The sequence below is a fragment of the Drosophila subpulchrella genome, unplaced genomic scaffold (genome assembly GCF_014743375.2).
Source record: "Drosophila subpulchrella strain 33 F10 #4 breed RU33 unplaced genomic scaffold, RU_Dsub_v1.1 Primary Assembly Seq28, whole genome shotgun sequence".
NCBI lineage: Eukaryota > Metazoa > Arthropoda > Insecta > Diptera > Drosophilidae > Drosophila > Drosophila subpulchrella.
In genome coordinates this window covers 774,584-792,307 of record NW_023665563.1, presented here as the reverse complement: position 1 = coordinate 792,307, position 17,724 = coordinate 774,584, and the positions used below count along the sequence as shown (strand labels likewise).

The following is a 17,724-nucleotide window of genomic DNA, read 5'->3' as shown; positions in this document are numbered from 1 at the left end:
CGATGGCCCTTACCAGGTGGTAGATTTCGTCTCTCCAGTGATCTGCAAAATTCGCCACACACAGTCGAAGAAAGAGAGGACGGTTCACGTTGGCGAGCTCAAGCAACAACAAAACGAGCAGACAGCAGAAACGTCAGGTACGAGGCGACAGGATTAGGCGTCAGGCCGAAGCGAGAGTCACCCATACGCCACACGGAACGGACAATCAGGACAGCACATGGACATGGATAAGGATCCAGACTGCGAAGCTACAGGATTATGCGTCAGGCCTAAGCGAGAGTCATCCACACGCCACGCAGAAAGGACAATTACAAGGATAGGTCACAAGGACGTGGATAAGGATGGATGGTGATCCCGACCGCAAGGCAACAGGATTCAGCGTCGGGCAGTTGCCAGAGTCATCCGAGATTACGCCAGGCGGAAAGGTCACTTACGAGGACGACACAAAGACACGAGTAACGATAAGGGATCCACCCGCAAGGCAGCAGGATTCAGCGTCGGGCAGTTGCCAGAGTCATCCGCGATCACGCCAGGCGGGAGGGACACTTACAAAACGGCACAAGGATACAGGTAACATGTAGGGATCCAACAGCAAGGCAGCAGGATTCAGCGTCGGGCAGTTGCCAGAGTCATCCGCGATCACGCCAGGCGGGAGGGACACTTACAAAACGGCACAAGGATACGGGTAACATGTAGGGATCCAACCGCAAGGCATCAGGATTCAGCGTCGGGCAATGGCCAGAGTCATCCGCGTTTACGCCAGGCGGGAGGGACACTTAAAAAACATCATAAGGATACGGGTAACATATAGGGATCCACCCGCGATGGCAACAGGATTCAGCGTCGGGCAGTTGCCAGAGTCATCCGGGTTTAGACCAAGCGGGAAGGAAACGGACAAGGTCGACAAAATAGTAGCGAAAGCATATCACGTACCCAAAGGACACCCGAAGGATACCCTAAGTGTGCCCGAAATATACCCGAAGGACACCCCAACAACACCTCTAAAGGACACCCAGAGGACACCCGAAGGATACCCTAAGTGTGCCCAAATTATACCCGAAGGATACCCTAAGTGTGCCCAAACTATACCCGAAGGATACCCAAAGGACACCCGAAGGATGCCCTAAGTGTGCCCAAAGGATACCCAAAGGACACCCGAAGGATACCCTAAGTGTGCCCAAACTATAGCCGAAGGATACCCTAAGTGTTCCCAAACTATACCCGAAGGACGCCCCAACAATACCTCTAAGTGTACCCAGAGGACACCCGAAGGATACCCTAGGGATAGCCCAACGATACCTCAAGGATACCTAAGGATACCCCAATAGGACTCGAAAGACACCTCAAGGATACCCCAATAATAACCTAAGGACACCAAGGATACCAACCAGGAACGCCCCGAAGCAAGGTATAGGCCCAAGGACAACTACCAAGAACACTCACCAAAGGCGATCAAGTTAATTACGAAACCGGGAGGTACAACGCACCGCAGCATCCGGAGTGCCACGGTGATCTGAGGGAATACAACATGTGGTTTACGAAGAAAGGGGGAAGACGGTACAGCAAAGAGAGCTGTACCGTAAGAGAGCGAGTGCCCCAAAGAAAGGACATAACGGTATCGGGCAAAAGGAAGGCACGCAACCGAGGTTTCATGTATGGGGAGCCTGGCGACGGTCGAGCACTAAAATTCAGAACACCATCATGAGCACACGCGTCACTAGAGCCGAAGCACGCAGGAGGATGGCGGCCCTCCAGGAACCTCGCCCGGGGCAAGGATGGTCGGAGACCCGGCCTACCCGAGCTCCGCGGCGGGCCCTGAAGCGGACCCGAGACGAGGACTCCGCACCGGAACCAGTGGTGAGCTCCGACAGCGACGTGGAGGTGATCGGCGATCCCGCCGTCGAGGAAAGAAAGTGGCGACTCCGGAAGGCGGCGGCGGGCGGTCGGATACCGCGCGGGACGACGGACGTCGGAGGAGAGGAGCTCCCGAGGAGCCACGCGGAGGCGGTCTGTCGGGCCACCGAGGAGTCCCAGAAGCGTTTCCGAGACCGGGAGCCGTCGGTCGAGGAGCAGCAACGGTCGACGGAGGAGGAGGCGAGACGGCAGGCGCGGCTGCGGCAGGACCACGAGGCGGCGGCGGCGCGGTGGCATGCCCGCTTGCGAGAGGCGGAGGAGGAAGAGCGACGTCTGTGGGAGGCACCGGTGGAGGACGCGTGGGAGGTACCACCCACCCCCAGATACGCGGCCGAGGATCCCAGTCCGAGGGAAGAGGACGAGGACGAACCACGCGCGCCATCCCCTCCGCGGTGGTTACCCGAGGTGCCACCCACTCCCCGCTACGAGGGAGAGTGGCTCACGGACGGCGCTCGAGACGGCGACGATGGAGCACCGTTGGCCACGCCGCCGTGGAGGCCGGCCCGGCCACCCACGCCGCGTTACACGGAGCCACGACGCCCGGAGGAGCAGACACAGAGCGAGGAGTCGACCGCGCAGCCGATGCCGCAACCGCAGGAGGAGGACATCCACCAGGCAAGGGCGGAGGAGCCGTCGGTAGTGCGGACGGAGGTGCCAGCCGCGCACGTGAGCCACAGCACACGGGCGTTCGAGGCCGAGGGCATGCGGTGGCGGCAGCAGACGGTGACGTGGACGTGGCCCGAGGGGCCCGCGACAGGACCTGCGAAGGAGGTGCCCAGGATATGGGAGGAGGGGGTACCCAAGTTGAACCCTCGGGACCCCCGGACGAGGAGCCGACAGGATGCGTGGGTCCCGCCGACACCAAGTACGGGCCCGCCAACACCGGCGACGACGGCAGCGACGGGGGAGGCGGAGTCGCCGGAGAAAGGACCGTGGGTGTGGCCCGAGCCACCGGCCATCCAAAGACCGACGTTGCAGCGGCAAGACTCGGACCCCGGATCGACGCGCCCGCGGCCGCAGTTCATGCGGCAAGTTTCGGCCCCGGAGGAAGGCGGTTGGCGCGAGGTCGCCAGGAGCGAGTGGCCGGTGGGTATCGAGGAAGCACCCGCGGTCGCGACGGCACGGCGGAAGGGCGGCAGGCGGTGCGTCCTGGTCTGCGAAGGCGGGAGGAGGTACCGGGTGAGGCTCGGAGTCGCGGGCATCCGAGTTTTCGCACAATAAATAAATAAAAAAAAAGAAAATCACAAAAACAACACAAGGGTTTTCCAAAACAACAAGAGAAGGGGTGCGGGGCCAAAAGTTTGATTGGGGTGGCTGGAAGAAGAACGGGGCATGCATGGGCCACTCCAGCAACCTGTAAGTCAAATGGTCTTAGTACAGGAAGAAGAAATGAACGTCAATTACTTACCTGCTGTCCCGGTTGCAAAGTGAATGCGAAGTCCTCTCCGCACCAGCTCTCGAGAGCTGCCAATATGGAGTCCGACGCAGCCGATAGAGGACGAGTGAAGGGCGAGAGAGGACGAAAGGAGAGAGAAGGATAAGATGAGAAGGAGTAGAGGAAATGTAAAAGGAACTTACCCATGAAAAATTGCAAAATCACCACGAGCCAGGGAAGGGGGCGCCTCGATAGGCGGTCGATTGGCACTAGATGAAAGTGCGATCGATGGGTACACGTCAAATGGTAATATCGGCCTAAGGTGGAAATATCGCAACGAGCAGGTGGCAACGCCGCACCGTCGATATCGATAGCGCACATCGATCACGCACGAATGGTGTGACCAGGCGGAGGAAGCGAATAAAAGGAGTAGAACGCAGCAATGAGCAGCGAGCTGGGGATCGATAGCACACGAGTATCGATGTCCCAGTGGGAACACAGGAAATATCGGCGCGGGAGATTTAAAGTTGCTACGAGGAGGATGACCCCCGCTGTAGAAACTCAAGGGAGTTAAGAGCGTCGAGGGAGCATCGAGGGAGCAACGATGGAGCGCCGCGGGAATCACAAGGACTCAAAGGCTAGGATAAGCAAGGAAACGCCGGAGAGTAGGAACCAGTCTTAAATGTTTCCCGAAGTAAGGGGGGAATGTGAGGAGTTGAATAACTCCCCACAAATAGAAGCAGCAGCAGATGGCCGGCCGCTTACCAGATACGCGGCGAATTCGCGTAGTAACGGCGCGGCGAGGAGATCGAGAGAGTTTGGAGACCAGCGAAGGAGAGCGAGAGAGTTTGGAGACCAACGAAGGAGAGCGAGAGAGATTGGAGACCAAGGATGGAGATCGAGAGAGAATGGAGACTTGGCGGGCAGAGCAAGAGTGCCGTGTGCAAAAGCGGATAACGGAACTGCACCGGACTTTGGACTCTCCCGTGAACTTTGGACCGGGAGAAGAAGTGCCACATCTCGGCAGTGGAGTGGCACACAGGCGTGCCACAAACATCATGTGAATCAGCGGGACGGCAGCAGTGGGCGGAACATCGATTGGAGCGGTACGCGAAGGACAAGTGGGTCAACCAGGAGGCGCGGACTTTGGACCCGGAGTGGAGAGATCCAGCGTGCCGTGCGCAAAAGGGGAATAACGGTTCCCGGAAGCCCTATATAAGGCCGCAGAGCGCTGGCAGCTGGATCAGTCGATCACGAGGAGTCAAACCTTCAAGATCAGTCAAAGTACCAAGTGAACAGTCAGTCAAGCAAGCAATCTACGAGGGAGCTACAACCAAGCAAGTCGTCGGAAGCAGCGCCGTGGGAAGCACACAAGGAGCAAGATCGCCACGTCGAGACGTTCGGGATTGGGACATCAGGAATCTCCGAATTGGGACACAAGTGGCTGAGTTCCGGAAGGCAACACACGGCTAAGTCAAGGCGTTCGTTTTCCAACTTTGTCGCGACCACACCCTGGCGAGTCGCCCGGCGGGTCCGTCAGAGACAAGCGAAAGAGTCCTACGACGAGGAACCGTCAGTTCGGGGAGGAAAGCTGTCGGAGACCCAGCGTACCTTGCCCGACCAAGCAGGACCTGGCGTGACGGACGAGCGGTAGATCGGTTTGCGGTTTCGAGAGGCGAGCGCCTGGAGAGCCCTGCGATTACCGGCGAAGTTCCTGAACTGCAACCACCCAACTCCCCGAGTGCCAGAACGACAAGCTACTGGTCAGGAGACAACGCAGAAGACATCGGCAGCGACGCCAGCAGACATTTCCGGCAGCCACGTTACCACCGCCGCGCGGAGCTCATTGGGGAGCGCAGGCGCGTCACGGACGATAAGCATTAGGGTGAAGCCGGGTGGAACGTTCGTCTGCGCTAGGCGTAAAGCGAAGTGAACTGCTAGGCAGCCTCCTGGCGACAGCCTGGACTGTCAGCGCGATCTGAGCAAGAACCTAGCGGGACCGTCCGGGACAGAGCAAGGGACAGGTATTGCCTCGAAAGGCGTCGGCCTGGAGAGCAAGGCTTGTTCACCCTAGTCTGAGAACGGTGACGCTTCCCTAAGCCCACAAGGCCGAGCTCTTTGCGAGTCTAAGGCGCAACAAGCGACCCCGAGGCAGCGCGTCGGCGAGTGAGCAGAGGCGGCCACTACGAGCGTCCCGAGACCCAGGGGCCAAGCGGAAGCCGAGTCAACGCGTCGACAAGCCAGAAGGAGGAGCACCAGCAGCCGACGGAACCAGAACGAGGAGATACAGAAGCCAGCATAGCCACACACCCGCTGTACCAATACCACGAGAATAAATCCCACTGTTGCCATTTGAACCCATTGTTTTCTCACTGATCTACGGGGCAGTCACGTCATATAAATTTGGTGGGACGAACGCACAATCTTCTGAGCTAGCCGCACGAATCTCGTAGCGAGCAGACATACAAAATCAGTTCGTTACAACAACTCCAGAAACAGAATTTTGTAGGGAAATTTACACAATCCTTATAAAAAGACAGGAAATATAGAACAAATAGATAATGATCATTTTGAGGAAACTAACAGAGGTCGAAAAATAAAACATAACAAAACAAACTTCCAGAGACAAAAGAAAGTTAATAAAAGTAAATATTTGCAGGAGGACCCAGATCAAGACCCTGCGCTTTGACTTTCATCTTTCTGACATCAATGTTAATAATAATGATGCCAATGGGTAACAACCAATTTATAGAAATTAACCCTATAAAATCATACAATGGCTATTTATTATTTATGACCGACACAATCAACATCCCAGATAGTTTTGAATACCATTGCTTCACAATTAATATTACAAAAACGGAAGAAACTTACAAAAATTTGCTATCACAAGCGTTTGGCTTTAAGGAAATAATACAGATTAAATATTTAACGGAAAAACTACAAAGAGAAATGAATGGGTTAAAAATTGTTAAAAGAAACAAAAGAGGATTAGCTAATTTTGTAGGAACAGCTTACAAATATCTTTTTGGAACATTAGATAATAATGATAAAGAAGAATTAGAAGAAAAAATCAATGTAATAGCTCAAAACAGTGTACAGGTAAACGAACTAAATAATATAATCGATACAGTTAACAAAGGCATCGATATAATAAACAAGCATCTCGAATACAACGAAAACGAAAAAATACTTGAATTATTGATTTTTAATTTAGAACATTTCGCAGAATACATTGAAGACCTGGAAATGGGAATGCAGTTAGCAAGATTAGGAATATTCAATCCAAAGATATTAAAACACGACTACTTGACAAACATTAATTCTGAGATACTTCTGAACATAAAAACCTCAACTTGGCTTAGGTCAGATTCAAACGAAATTTTAATTATATCCCACATACCCAGAGAAATAAAGAAACTTCCCGTATACGAAATATTACCTTATCCAGATGAAAATAATAAAATATTACAAGATAACACCCAAAAGAAATATTACGTATACAGAAATAGTTTGTATAACAAAGAAACAAAAAAACCTGTTACCAACGCATGTCTTTTAGGTCTTGTTAATCAAACAAATACTAGTTGCAGCTTCACAAAAACGCTATTAACTACCCAAATTAATTATGTCGAACCAAATATCATAGTTACATGGAATTTGTCAAAAACTATACTAAACCAAAATTGTATTAAAAATGAAATTGTAATTGAAGGAAACAATATGATCAAAATACACAATTGCTCAATTGCAATTAACGATTAATCCATAAGCAATTATAATTCTGACTACACACAAAGCATATACACAAGAAATAATGTCACCAAATTAGACCCAATATCATACATCCAAGCAAAAGAAATATTTTTTGAACAAAATAAAGAAAACCAGATTTACAAAATAATTGTAATTGTAACACTGGGTCTCTTAATATTAAGTGTATCACTGTACCTACTTTATGAATTTAAGGAAATACCTAAAAGAATACTTATAAAATACAATAACACAAAAGGTGACGACCCAACAATAGAAACACAAGAGTTACAAGAAATACCACAACTATACCCCAAAATCACATAAATAACCATACGATTTTGTCTAAGTGATGGGGGAGTGACGTGTCTGCACTGCGATTTCTCAACGGCCACCAGTTTAAAGAACGAAACCGTTCACAAATAAACAGAATCGCCAATTTCGGCTTTGATTAAAAACGATACAGAAGCTCGAGATCCCGCAATGCAAACAAACAAAGAAAATTGATTAAGTCCGAATGTCAACAATGACGTAATTCCATAAACGTAAAAATCCAATAAGATCGCAAAATCTAATAAGACCGAATTATGTAAACATAAACAAAGAAGTGGCGATCGCATCATCCACTTGCGATTGCGTCACCTAATGCACTAACAGTAAATTCTAAGACGCAAACCGAGGTTTCATTCTAACCAATTCTGTAACATACAATTAGTCTTTTTCCAACGTTCTAATAAAGAATAACCAACCAATATAAAAAATCTCCTGATTTTTTATTCGGGCGAAGAACGACTCATGTAAATATATATATATCCGTGCACCATGATCACTACACAACGGTCATTGTTCTCTCTCGTTTAGATAAAAGTGTATTTTTGGGCAACGTTAATACCTTCCTAGTTAAGATCAAGAATTAATCTTTAAGAAATACCTATTCATATATAATCATTTAGATATACATTCTTTTTTTTATACATTTTACATTTTTATATAAAATAGAACAATATCAAGAACAATGACATAACTTTCGACGGACAGCCTTGACAATAGGGGATCGTATTAGCCCGCGACGATCCATTGGCACACAATTGTGTGAAGGGGAGGGAATATGGCCAAAACACAGGCCGATTGTATTGCGATCAAGCGACAGCTAAGCTTGTGGGGCAGTGTCACTGACTGTGTCAGTGGTGGTGCCTGAACATCGGACGCCTTTCCCTCGGCCCAAGTCCCTGTCAGGACTCGGGCACTAATATGCCCATGTAGCAGTCTGCATCTCTATCGTGTAATCTAAGGAAAGGCTCTCTGAACTCTGTTTGACTTGCTCTGAGAGCTAAGCGAAAATAACCCGGTTTGTACCCAAGGGTGCTCAACATGACCAGCACCCAACAAATCAAGCAGTAGTCAAGTTGGGAACAGTACCAGGCGTTCAGTAGCACCCACTGCAGATGAGAATTGCTGATCAGCATTTTATATTTCTCACTAACTCACCGACTCAGCGGTACACTGACTCGCCAATGTAGTCAGCACATTTGCAGTGTCAGCCGAGCCAACTACGCAAACTGTTACCATAATCAAAATTCCCTGACCTACTTTAGAATATAGCTTATTTTCCTGACCTACTTTAGAATTTAGCTTATTTCCCTGACGTACTTTAGAATAAAGCTTGTTTCACTAATCATTACACTAAACTTCCGTGTTCCATGTATCAAATGAAGGATAAATAAGTTATCAACGCTACTTATAACTCCGCGATTCTACTGTCCACCTCCGGGAATAGAGCTCGTAATCCAACACTATCTCAACTATCAGCTACCCACGCTAGCTCAACCTCAGCGCAGCTCCAGCATCGTCTGTGGTCCAGCATCGCAGTAACCATCGTTACTATTGCCGCGACGCGATCGTCCTGCCAGCAAAGCGTCCCCATGCCAGCGACAAGTGCTCATTACCCCCTTGCCCCGCGGTGTGACCCAGAAGTGTCTACTCAGGTAAGGCACAAACATTGGAGACCCCGACGTGATCCTTTACCTACAAAGGATCACACTCCAGCAAACACCCTTCCCAAAATGCTGAACCTCTAATTAGTGAGAAGAACCGTTAAGTTCACAGCTTCATCCGGCTTCACAGGATACTCAGCTTAGTCCAGCTTCACAGGACTCACAGCTTCATCCAGCTTCACAGGACACACAGCTTTATCCGGCCAAGACACACATGTCAACTTCATTCATAGAGGAAATAAGTCACACAAAAATCGATATACACAATCGATTACTAGACAACCAAAATGTCTAGTTATGTCTAGAATTATGGGAAGGATTCGGTCGAACGAAGCCACCGAGACGGCTATTATTTCGGTAAGCTAAATCAATTAAACGATCTCTGGCAGCAGTGTTGCGACCTAGATGAAGAAGTCCAGCAAGTGGCATTACCCACTGGAAGTGAATACGCTTCACGACTAGTAGCACTTAAGGAGCTGGTCGAAAAACATTAAAAAATATTTGTGGACAACATGCCGACTGGAAGCGGGCTTCCGAAGGCCCCCAGGCGAACCTCGGCCAACATCAAGATTACAACAGGATATCAGATCAAGAGAGACTCCGCTATTGACACAGTTATCCGACAGTTGCAGAGAAGATGCAACGAATTGGAATCATTATTAACATTCGCCTTTAACGGACCAACGGTCACCCCAGGCCTACAAAGGCACCTGGACATCCATTGGGCGTTACTGAGGCAAGCACACGACGAACTGGATAGCACGCTTGGGACCGCAGCTCTGGCAAAAGCAGAGCTAGCCGAATTCAACACATTATACGAGGAATACGAAATTAACCTGCTGTGAGGAGTTGAATAACTCCCCAAAAATCTAAGCAGCAGCAGCAAAAGATGGCCGGCCGCTTACAAGATACGCGGCTAATTCACGTAGTAACGGCGCAGCGAGGAGACCAAAGAAGGAGAACAAGAGAGTTTGGAGACCAAGGATGGAGAACAAGAGAGTTTGGAGACCAAGGAGCGGATAATGAGAGAGTGGAGACTTGGCGGGCAGAGCAAAAGGATAAGGGGGGATAAGGGGATAACGGAACTCCACCGGACTTTGGACTCTGCCGTTAGCTTTGGACCGGGAGAAGAAGTGCCACATCTCGGCAGTGGAGCGGCACACAGGCGTGCCACAAGCATCACGGAGTGGAGAGATTCAGCGGGCCGTGCGTCAACCAAATAAGCTACAAGAGAGCAACAGCAAGTCGAGACGTCGGGAAAGCAGCGCCGTGGGATCCTACGAGGCGCAAGATTGCTACGTCGAGACGTTCGGGATTGGGATACCACGAATCTCCGAAGGCATCACACGTCTTGGTCAAGGCGGTCGGTATAACCCTATCAACTAAGTCCTGGCGTTACGCCTGGAGAATAACGAGTATAACAAGCCAGAAGGGAAAGCGGTCGACCGGTCGAACTGAGACCGGAGTGGAGTTGTCCAGGAGAGCCCTACGGTTTCGACTCGTGAGGTCCCGGAGCGGCGTTTCCGAATCCCGAGTATAACAAGCCAGAAGGGAGAGCGGTCGATCGGTACGGTCTCGAGTGGAGCTGTCCAGGAGAGCCCTACGGCTTCGACCCGTGAAGTCCCGGATCGGCGTATGCCCAAAACCCCGAGTACCAAGAGTCACGCGACGTCAAGCCGCGCAAGCAGCACCGCCAGGAGCAGCGCGCAAGACAGTGTCAGCAGCAAGCCAGCCACCACATCACGAGCGAGCCACGCGGATTTGTCCCGGACAACAAGCAAAAGGGTGAGGCTAGGGTGGAACGTTCGTTTACACTAGGCGTAGAAGGGAAGTAAAGAGCAAGGCAGCTTCCTGGTGTCCTGCCTTGACTGTACGCGCGGGCTGAGCAGAAACCCCAGTGGGACCATCCGGGACAGAGGAAGGGACAGGCGGCGGTGTGTCTAAAGGAGTGATCCTGGAGAGCGCAGCTTCTGTTCACCCTAGTCTGAGAACGGTGACGCTTCCCCAAGCCCGCACGGCTGATCCGCCGCGCGAGTCCGAGTCGTCGCAAGCAGTCACCGAGTAAACGCGTCAGGGACGAGCAACGAGCGAGGAGCGTCAAGGATCTTCATGGAGCTACAGGACTGGAGCACCGAGTCAACAAGACATTTGTAACAATATACCCGCAATAAACCAACTACGAATCCGTGAATTCTGTGCTTTCTCACTGAGCTACTGGGCGGTCACGTTTATATAAATTTGGTGGGACGAACACACAATCTACTGAGCTAGCCGCACGAATCTCTTAGCGAGCAGACCACAAAATTCAGTTCGTTACATCTGACGCCCAACGTGATTGTCCCAGCAGTGAATTAACTTACACTTAAACTTAAACAGAATGGGAAAGTAGTGGATCTACCGGCTTAAAAAGAAGGAATTCGCCAATGTCGCACAGAGGCTTAATGTCACCCTGGACGGCAGATTAGAAGACATGAGAAGACATTATCCGAGTATTACTCAGAAACGGATAATGACCCACAACTCGTCGCCATCTGGGCCGAGTTGGAAGCTACATACCACGACAAAGCCGGCCCGAGCATTATGTTAACGAAGGAAGGGGACAACCTAGGGGCAAGCCTGAGCGTTCACAACTTACAAAAAGAGGCAAACAGGAGAGGGTCAAGCCAAGACAGGAAAATAACAGCGCTGATCTCGAGTCCCAGTCAGTCAGACTATGCAAGGATCGCTAAACAGGTCCGCGAATGGTCGTTCACGTTCGACGGGGCGGAAAAACCGTTCGAGTTCCTGGAGCAGGTGGAATGGTCCACCAACACATACGGCTTGGATTTAGACATGATTCCCCGAGCGATGCCGGAATTGCTTAAGGGAAGGGCTTTGAAGTGGTGTATCGCCAACAATAAACAATGGAAAACCTGGGCGGAGTTCATAGATAGTTACCACACATACTTTCTGCCGAGAGACTTCTTCACCAGGCTGGCGGATGAGGTCAGGCAACGGAAGCAGGGCCTCAGCGAGTCGTTCAAAGACTACATAATCGACATGCAGACGATGGTGAGGCCACTTAATTATTCCGCGAAAGATACCCTAAGGATCATCAAGGAAAACTGCACCCCAAGTCTAAGGATCTTTCTAAGGGCGTACAAAGTGTCGGACCTGGACACGCTGATATTATTAGCAGAAGAGCTTAAAAAGGAGCGGGAAGCGTTCGCGCAAGAAAACAAATTCTTGAAGACCAAGTCGGCATCACCAACGCAGGTAACATGCAGAAGATGCGAAGAGACAGGCACCCAGGAGACACGGGGAAACGACCAATGGTCGCCAACTAACCGAGTCCCACGGCAGCAGGCAACAGGAGCACCACGCGCAGGCCAATGGACACTACCACAACAGCAACAGCGGGAGAATAGGCGTCAGACGCGTCGAATGCTGCCAGCAGACGGGAAATGCCCAGCGATCTCAGCCGCAGAGAGGCGAGCGGGGGTCGCAAGATGCTACCTCTCCAAACTAACGGGAAAGCTGATTGAGGAGGAACAGAAGTTGTCCGCAGCGGTGTCGATTGGTGGGGGCACATACAAGGCCACAATCGACACCGGGACAACAGCACCAAAGAACTGGCGGACTACCTGGCTGCCCTCGGAAAGATTACGAGGATACGACGGCAAGTTAGGTTGGCAGACGGAAGATGTGGCGGAATCGATGAGCAGCCAGAGGTGGAAATCGCGTTTGGAAACAAGCGACTGAGCATGAGCCTGCTGATACTACCAGGGGTAGAGGATACATTGGTGTTGGGATGGAACTTTCTAAAACAAGTCGGTACCGAGATTAAGGGTGCTGGACACGAAGTGATAATACCGGCCAGGAATCGACACAAGGGATGGCTCGAGGAGAAGATATCGGTGGCAGTCGTACAACGGGCAAGCGAAGATGACGACACGACGATATTCCTAGAGGCAGAGCTATCGAGTTTCAACAGCATGACGGGAACATCGAACATGGCAGAGCATCAGATCACGATGAAAGACGACAAACCAATAAAGCAGCGAATCCGAAAGATCAAGGGGAGAGCTTCTCCAAATGGGATACATAGAACACTCAACAAGCCCATACAGCTCTCCCATCGTGATGGTTAAAAAAAAGACTTTAGGCAAATCAACGCCAAGTCTATAAGGGATGCCTACCCGATGCCCCGAATAAATTATATTCTCGACCAACTGAGGGAAGCACGGTACATCAGCAGCTTGGAGCCATTCGGACTTCATTCGGCGTCTGCGACCTTTCAATGGGTGCTGGACCGGGTGATCGGTCCCAAAATGTCGCCGCACGCCCTTGCTTTCCAGGATGACATCATAGTGATCGGTTGCTCGCTGGAAGAACACAAGGCTAACCCGAAGGAAGTGTTCCGACGGCTAAAGGAGGCAAATCTGAGGTTAAACACGGGGAAGGGCCAATTTTTCAGTAAAGAGCTGTTGTATCTTGGTCATCGAAAGACTAGCGAAGAAATAGGCACGGATGCGGAAAAGGTAGCAGCCATCGCCGAACTAGAACCACCATCAACAGTAAGAGAGCTCCGACAGTACCTGGGCGTAGCATCATGGTACCGCCGGTTTATACCTGACTTCGCAAAAATAGTCAAACCTTTCAACGATCTGCTTCGCAAGGGCAATAAGTGGGTATGGTACACAGGAACATCAGACGGCGTTCGAAGAAGTGAAGGCAAGACACGTCGCAGACCCCGTACTGGCGTGCCCGGATTTAGACAAATTATTCATCTTGCAAACTGACGCGAGCGACTACGGCATCTCTTACTCAATCCGAACGCTCAACGGCGCAGAGAATAATTACTCAACGACCGAAAAGGAGTGCTTGGCAATCGTCTGGGCGATCCGAAAGCTCAAACCGTATCTGGAAGGTTACCACTTTAAGGTAGTAACCGACCACATGGCGCTGAAGCGGCTCAACGGCATTAAAAGCCCTTCATGGAGGATCGCCAGATGGGCCCTGGAGTTGCAGCAGTACGACTTCGAAATAGCGTACAGGAAAGGACAACTCAACGTGGTGGCAGACGCTTTGTCAAGGCAGCAGGAGACGTCGGCGGCGGAAGCTTCTGCAGCATGCAGCTGGATGGAGTGTAACACCCTGTACAGGAATATACCTCATAGAGCGGACAGCGAGGATGTCGCAACATGGAATGTGTGTGTCCCGAAAGCTCTACGGAAAACGGTGGTGAAGGAGAACCATAACTCACCGGCGGCTGGCCATGTAGGCAGCCCGGTATTACTGGCCAGGAATGCACAAAGACGCCCGAGCCTACGTGCGAGGATGCAAGACTTGCATGAGATTCAAGCCGAATCAGATGCAGATTGCTGGGAAAATGCTGACGCATGTGCCAGAGGAATCATAGGCTACGGTATGTGCGGACTTCGTCGGACCCCTGCCGCGTTTGAGGCACGGCAACCAAATGCTGCTGTTACTGATAGACCGGTTCTCCAAGTGGACTGAATTAGTGCCGCTGCGAAGCGCGACGGCCGAATCCCTAAAGAAAGCTTTCAGAGAACGCATAATCGAGAGCTATGGGGTCCCGAAAGTAGTCATAACGGACGGCGGAGTACAGTTTGCCAGCAAAATTTTCAAGAGTTTCCTGGCCGAAATGGGAACCAAGCAATAGTTCACAGCTCCATACACCCCACAGGAGAACCCTACTTAGAGAGCAAATAGGACGGTGAAGACAATGATAGCGCAGTTCGTCGGTCAGGACCAAAGAAACTGGGTCGAAAAATGGCTGGAAATAATGCTGGCAATAAACACGAGCGTTTCAGAATCCACACGTTAAACACCGTCGTTCATTACCCAAGGCAGAGAACCAAGACTACCGAGCGCCCTATACGACAAAGAGACTGTAGGGACCGGACGACCGACTGAGACCCCGGAGGAGAAGGCCAACAAACTCAGAGAAATCTTCGAGATTGTAAGGCGGAATCTGGAGAAGGCATCCCAGAACCAGGCTAGGCATTATAACCTAAGGAGGAGGCAATGCACGCCAACGGTGGGTGATGTCGTGTGGGCCAAGGAACACCATTTATCAAAAGCGGCCGAGGGGCTCGCAGAAAAATTGGCCCCAAGATACGACGGACCTTACCAAGTCATGGGTTTTGCGTCACCAGTAATCTGCAAAATACGACACATAAACACAAAGAAAGAGCGGACCATTCACGTAAGCGAGCTGAGACAGCAACAAACGGAAAACACAAGCGAGCGGCTACAACAAGCAGACACAACAGACGCAAAACAACATTGAAACTCCAAGGATTCTCAAAGGACACCACGAAAAGAGTCCAAGGATATCTCCAAGGATGCCCAAAGGATACTACGAAAAGAGCCCAAGGATAACTCCAGGGACTCGCCAAGGATACTACGAAATAGCTACAAGGACACGATAAGATAAATCCAAGGAATCTCCAAGGATACTACAAAGGTGCAAGGAAATACGTAAAGGACATCAGGAAAACGACAAGAACACAAAGGGAGCAAGCCAGAGCGTCCAAAGGCTCGATTGGGACTGAGCGAAGAAAAATAAAAAACACGTATCAACCGTCTGCCGAAGGAAGGGGGAACACGTCACAGATCAAAGAGCTGTACCGTAGATCTGGGTAGGAAGGAGAGGCCGAAGGAAATAAAAAAATATTGATTATCGCCCACTGCCAAAAGAAGCCGTTAACCAGTTAGCCCAGACCCAGGTCCAGGTACAGATCGAAATGCCCAAGGAAGACGCGGAGCCATCAGATGGTGGCGTTCCAGTGGTCGCCAAGGAAAGCGATGTGCCTCCCGCGGAAAATGAGATCCACAAGGTAAGCGAGGTCTCTTCCACAGCCTCTGCCAGCGCCAGCAGCGCCCCGAACACGCCGAGGAGGCGAAACTGCTGGAGCAGTGTACAACACGATGTTCAGCAGTGGTGTTGAAATTGGTGGAGCTGCAGCTGGAATCGCCACTGGAACAGCAGCTGGAGGACGATCTGTGCAAGGTGTGGGGCTTGTCGGTGTCCCCCGAGGTGGTCACTCTGTTGTTGGAAAACGAGGCCATCGATACGATCATGTAATCCCTAATGGCCGGCTGTGAGGAGGTGCGCCAGCTGTGCTGGCCAGTTGTGCCCTGGTGGAGAAGGAGAACGCCAAGACAACATTGAATCTGAAGCGTCAATAGCGCCTTCCTGCGACTCATGCGCGATGATCAGGCTGGCCGACGAATGAAGGGCGAAAGAGAAAAAAAGGATGAGAGAACAATTTTTTAAAGAAATTCGGAAACTTTCCATGAAAGATGCAAAATCACCATGAGCCAGGGAAGGGGGCGCCTCGATAGGCGATCGATGGCACTGGACGATAGTGCGATCGATGGGCACACGCAAACTGGAAATATCGGCAAAAGGTGAAAGTATCGCAACGAGCAGGTGGCAACGCCTCACCGTCGGTATCGATAGTCGATGAAACATGATCACGCACGGCTAGTGTGACCAGACGGAGGAACCGTGGAAAGGCGTAGGACGCAGCAATGAGCAGCGAGCTGGGAATCGATAGCCCATGAGTATCGATATTCCAGTGGAAACATGGGAAATATCGGCGCGGGAGATTTCAAGTTGCTACGAGGAGGATGACCAGCGCTGTAGAAACGCAATGGAATTAAGAGCGTTGAGGGAGCATCGAGGGAGCAACGAGGGAGCGCCGCGGGAATCGGAAGGAGCATCACAAGGACTCGAAGACTAGGATATGCTATCAAACGCCGGAGATTAGGAACGAGTTTTAAATGTTTCCCGAAGTAAGGGGGGAATATGAGGAGTTGAAAAACTCCCCACAAATCTAAGCAACAGCAGCAATAGATGGCCGGCCGCTTACCGGATACGCGGAGAATTCGCGTAATAACGGCGCAGCGAGGAGACCAACGATGGAGAACAAGAGAGTTTGGAGACCAAAGATGGAGAACAAGAGAGTTTGGAGACCAAGGAGCGGATAATGAGAGAGTGGAGACTTGGCGGGCAGAGCAAGAGTGCCGTATGAAAAAGAGGATAACGGAACTCCACCGGACTTTGGACTCTGCCGTGAACTTTGGACCGGGAGAAGAAGTGCCACATCTTGGCAGTGGAGCGGCACACAGGCGTGCCACAAGCATCACGGGAACCAGCGGGACGGCAGCAGTGGGCAGAACATCGGTTGGAAGCTGTACGTGAAGGACAAGTGGGTCAAACAGGAGTCACAGACTTTGGACCCGGAGTGGAGAGATTCAGCGGGCCGTGCGCAAAAGGGAAATAAGGGTTCCCGGAAGCCCTATATAAAGCCGCAGAGCGCTGGCAGCTGGATCAGTCGAACACGAGGAGTCGAACCGTCAAGATCAATCAGATACCAAAGTGAATAGTCAGTCAACCAAATAAGCTACAAGGGAGCAACAGCAAGTCGAGTCGTCGGGAAAGCAGCGCCGTGGGAGCCTACGAGGAGCAAGATTGCTACGTCGAGACGTTCGGGATTGGGATACCAGGAATCTCCGAATTGAGACGCAGGTAGCTGAGGTCAATGAGGGCATCACACAGCTAGGGCAAGGCGGTCGGTATAAACCTATCAACTAAGTCCTGGCGTTACGCCATGAGAATAACGAGTATAACAATCCAGAAGGGAGAGCGGTCGATCGGTACGGTCTCGAGTGGAG

General features: G+C 51.0%; 1 protein-coding gene across 1 annotated transcript; it reads left to right on the top strand.

The window, feature by feature from the left end:
- The first annotated feature begins 1,701 nt into the window (after window positions 1–1,701).
- On the top strand, window positions 1,702–16,129 carry LOC119559651 (voltage-dependent calcium channel beta subunit-associated regulatory protein-like). Its single transcript, XM_037872698.1, has 5 exons — window positions 1,702–1,913; window positions 2,238–2,685; window positions 2,748–3,093; window positions 15,742–15,881; window positions 15,914–16,129. The coding sequence occupies exons 1-5, from the start codon at window positions 1,702–1,704 to the stop codon at window positions 16,127–16,129; spliced, it is 1,362 nt and encodes a 453-aa protein (XP_037728626.1).
- The last annotated feature ends 1,595 nt before the right edge of the window (window positions 16,130–17,724 follow it).